The sequence below is a fragment of the Choristoneura fumiferana genome, chromosome 16, assembly GCF_025370935.1.
Source record: "Choristoneura fumiferana chromosome 16, NRCan_CFum_1, whole genome shotgun sequence".
In the NCBI taxonomy this organism is placed as follows: Eukaryota; Metazoa; Arthropoda; class Insecta; order Lepidoptera; family Tortricidae; genus Choristoneura; species Choristoneura fumiferana.
In genome coordinates, this window is record NC_133487.1 from 4819094 (window position 1) to 4822693 (window position 3600).

At 37.6% G+C, this 3600-nt stretch overlaps 1 protein-coding gene across 2 annotated transcripts; it reads right to left on the minus strand.

Annotated features, from left to right (window-relative positions):
- Positions 1 to 1188: 1188 nt before the first annotated feature.
- Positions 1189 to 3312, minus strand: LOC141436243 (oligoribonuclease, mitochondrial-like). 2 transcript variants are annotated; one of them, XM_074099137.1, is made up of 3 exons: positions 3194 to 3312; positions 2736 to 2971; positions 1189 to 1690 (listed from the first exon to the last, which is right to left on the minus strand). In XM_074099137.1, the coding sequence occupies exons 2-3, from the start codon at positions 2949 to 2951 to the stop codon at positions 1340 to 1342; spliced, it is 567 nt and encodes a 188-aa protein (XP_073955238.1). In that variant the 5' UTR covers positions 2952 to 2971; positions 3194 to 3312; the 3' UTR covers positions 1189 to 1339. The 2 variants fall into 2 exon arrangements, with proteins under 2 accessions (XP_073955238.1, XP_073955236.1); XM_074099135.1 differs by having other exon boundaries at positions 3091 to 3312.
- Between the last annotated feature and the right edge of the window lie 288 nt (positions 3313 to 3600).

Sequence of the window (3600 nt, forward strand, 5' to 3'; positions counted from 1 at the left end):
AAAGAAAACTACTGAGGCTACATACTGTATCCATAGCTAGCGCGTGTTAGCTATATCCCAAGCTAAGCAATCCTATATCGCTACATGATCAACCACTTCGAAAGAAGCACTGCTGCTTCACGGCAGGATTAGCGAGCAAGATGGTGGTAGTAATCCAGGCGGACCTTGCACAAGGTCCTACCATCTGCACCTGGTCGTTTGTTTAAGATGTTTCATTTTGGCCGTATCGGAGAAGCTACGTCACTTGTCACGATGACGCGACCTGTGCTACGGGCGGGCATCCGAGGTAGCTTCCCTGGGTTCTCCACAAAGAGGCCCCCTATAGTTTAAGGATATCCTTTAGACGGCTCAGCAACCAACCAACCAACCAATTTCGGATCGGTCAAGCGATAAATCCACTTTTCGCCGATGAACAACTTAGTAATGTTATTGTTAATGTGTGAGTTTTGAGTCATCTGTACACAAATGATTAATGTATTGTTGGATTATTTATGTGTTAACGTCGTCATTACAGTCAGTTGACAGTTTCTTTTTGCATGTAAGTGTGCGGAACTGCACTTGTGTGCACATTTCCCCCCGCAACAAACGCCAGAACTATTTTAAAGGTAATCTACCGCTAAGGCCCCCCCTTCTGGGCCCTTCCGGTTGGAAGCCCGCGTTGCTCTAAGCTCTGGTGGAAACAGCTGAGCGGAGCGAGGCGAGGAAAACGAAGCGATTCTATTGGTTCATGAAAAACATTCCTCGCACATCTCTGGTGGAAACGCAGCCTTATGACGTGAGAAATTATTGTACAAGTTATGGTGGATTAAAATGGTGGAAATTATTCTAATTATAAATAAACCCGCGTAGCTCACCCAAAAACTATGAGATTTGACATTTCGGAGACCTCACGCTACACTAGCGCCTCTAGTGGCGAATTCATACGCGATAGCCCTCATTACGCGCCGCGGATGAAATCTAGTAAAGAATATTCATATTGTATTGTGGATAGCTCAATTAGCTCCTAAGTATGCATTTCGGATAAGATACAATAATTATTCAACATATATGTTATGAGTTCAGTGAATATCTGTTTGTCAGTCTGTGCTTAGTTCATGATGAAACTCGCAAGGATAATCATTTTGTAACATTACATTGGATACATCTTTTTGTAGTTGACTGTATGTACTATACCTGACAAAACCAAACTGAGGATTTATGAAGGTACCTACCCTCTTTTAAGTAGACCTTTTATTATATTTATTATGTATATTCCACATAGAAGACATAAATATCTTAACATAATAAGTTAAAATAAGCCAAATATATCTTGTCCACGATTCTTAATTGATCTAATTAATTATTCTAATGATTTAAATATATGCTTTTTATAATATTTCAGTTCTTCCACACTCTCTAGAATATCATCAATTGACCTGTGTCTAAATTTCTTCTGCGGTATTCCTGAATAGTCTTTTTGGTACCATCGTCTTGCCAATTCTTTTATTGTGCTCACATCGATAATTCTATAGTGTAAGTAATTATTAAAACGTGGCATGTATTTATTCAAGAACAGACGGTCCACATAGACACTATTGCCTCCCAGCGGGCATCTCTTCTCTGGTACATGGATGCTAACAAATTCGAGAATCTGCCTTTCTGCGTCCTGAACTGACAGCTTCGATTTGCGGCTAGCCTCCGTCAGTCCACTCTGAAATTGAACATAACACATGATATTAACACTCTACTTGGTTTGGCTGAAATATCTCCATGAGAATAATAAAGCTACATAGTGCTAGCGAATACTAGCAATACGCCAAAAAAAGCAGCAAATGTGGTTTTTAAAGCATGAAAATCGGAACAATTGCTCTTTAGGCCATACAAATCAATTTGACCCGTAGCACGAAAAAAAAACAAAAAAGGAGAAGAGTTATGATCTTTTTTTTACCCAACTGCCCGAACGAGGATTATGACCGAACATGCTTTAACAACCAAATGTAGGCTTCCCATGTTGTTACAACGGTTTTGACTGTAAATGATTTCAACTCATGTCAATCTATCTCTGAAGCCCAGCACACATGGTGAAACGCAACTGCAACTTCTAGTTACTTTTGATTTTCATTTGAGTTTATGCCATAGACTCCTTTGAGAGACCACACATGACGCAACCAGTTTAAAACCGGTTTGAAACACGTAGCAAATCAGTTGCATTGAAACCGGCATGCAGGAAACTCGTGTTTGCGTTTCATCGGCTTAGCATCTTTTTTGGTGCAATAAAATGGCTGAGGACGAAGATAAAAACATAAAATTTGTGTTGGAAGTTGACTTTTGCTCATACAATTACAATAGATGAATCTATCAGTTTCTTGTAATTCTTTGGCAGCTACAAAAATATTAAACGGCAGTTGATATTCTTCTCAATATAGGGAGGGAAGTATCCACACACTTCTTCGTTTACGCCACCTTTGTCGAAGATACAAATACAGAACCACAACTTCTTCATCACTTGAACTAGACATTTTGTTGACATCTGTTCTCAAAACGGAAATGATCAAAAATTATTTTATCATATTGTAGTTGCGGCGTGTGTGGAAAACGATTGAAACTAGTTTCAAACCAATAATTTCAAGTTTTGTTGCAGCTGCGTTTCACCATGTGTGCTGGGCCTAAGTTTTTGGAATTTGTGTGAAACTAATTAACTACATTTCAAATTTACCCTGATTACAAAAAAATGCAAACAAAATTTAAATCAATACCTCACCATGTTGCGCCATGCACCATGTGCCCATTTTATCCAAAATACTATCAGGCTGGTGTATTATTAAGTTAGGACCTGTGGCCACCACATTTAAATCAGCATCCGTTATTAAGCAGCCTATCTCCATAATGTGGTCGTTCTCTATGTTCAAACCAGTCATTTCTAAGTCCACCCACACAATACGCTTAGCTGCTTCTCTGGCTAGAGGTGTCATGTTTTGTTTTAGTTGATTTTCTGTAATAAAAATACGGCAGTATTTCAGTTTTACAAATTTTGGAGTGGTATTTCACTCTCCTGGTACATGTAAACAAGCGAATCATTAAAATGATCGACAAGGCTATAAAAAAACTTACTGCTTGACATAGGCCGAATGATACTTTTGACTATATTGTTTACATGCAACGTTAAAAAATTACGCAAACTATACATTTATATTCTTTTAAATAAATAACTAACGCAAAAAATCGGCCTCCCTCCGCTCTCTTTACAAACACGCGAATTTTTTTCAAATGAAAAATCGACAAGACAGATTAAGATTTTAGAGTATTTAGAGGTTATGTTTATGTATGATTTTGTGCTAGTGCTACCAAGTAATTCATCTTAAACCCTCCAATACGAACTGAATCGTTTATACAATTTATCGATCATTTTGTTTAGTTATGAACCGTTGCTGAAATTAAATAGATTACCTAAAACCGTTTAATTTTTATTTAAAACTAAATAATTCGATAAGTAGTAACTTTACTACAGTATGGACCATGATTCTATAATTCTTTGAGTATTCAACTAGCCATTAGCGGCTAATGATTAGCCATAATTAATGGGAATTAATATAACTTTAGACGCTGCACTTATTATTTCCC

Coding starts and splice junctions, on each gene's coding strand:
- LOC141436243 (XM_074099135.1), bottom strand. CDS start 3,166: ATGTATAGTTTGCGTAATTTTTTAACGTTGCATGTAAACAATATAGTC. Junction 2,972..3,090: donor CATTCGGCCTATGTCAAGCA/GTAAGTTTTTTT, acceptor TTTTTATTACAG/AAAATCAACTAAAACAAAAC. Junction 1,691..2,735: donor GCATGGCGCAACATGGTGAG/GTATTGATTTAA, acceptor GTTCAATTTCAG/AGTGGACTGACGGAGGCTAG.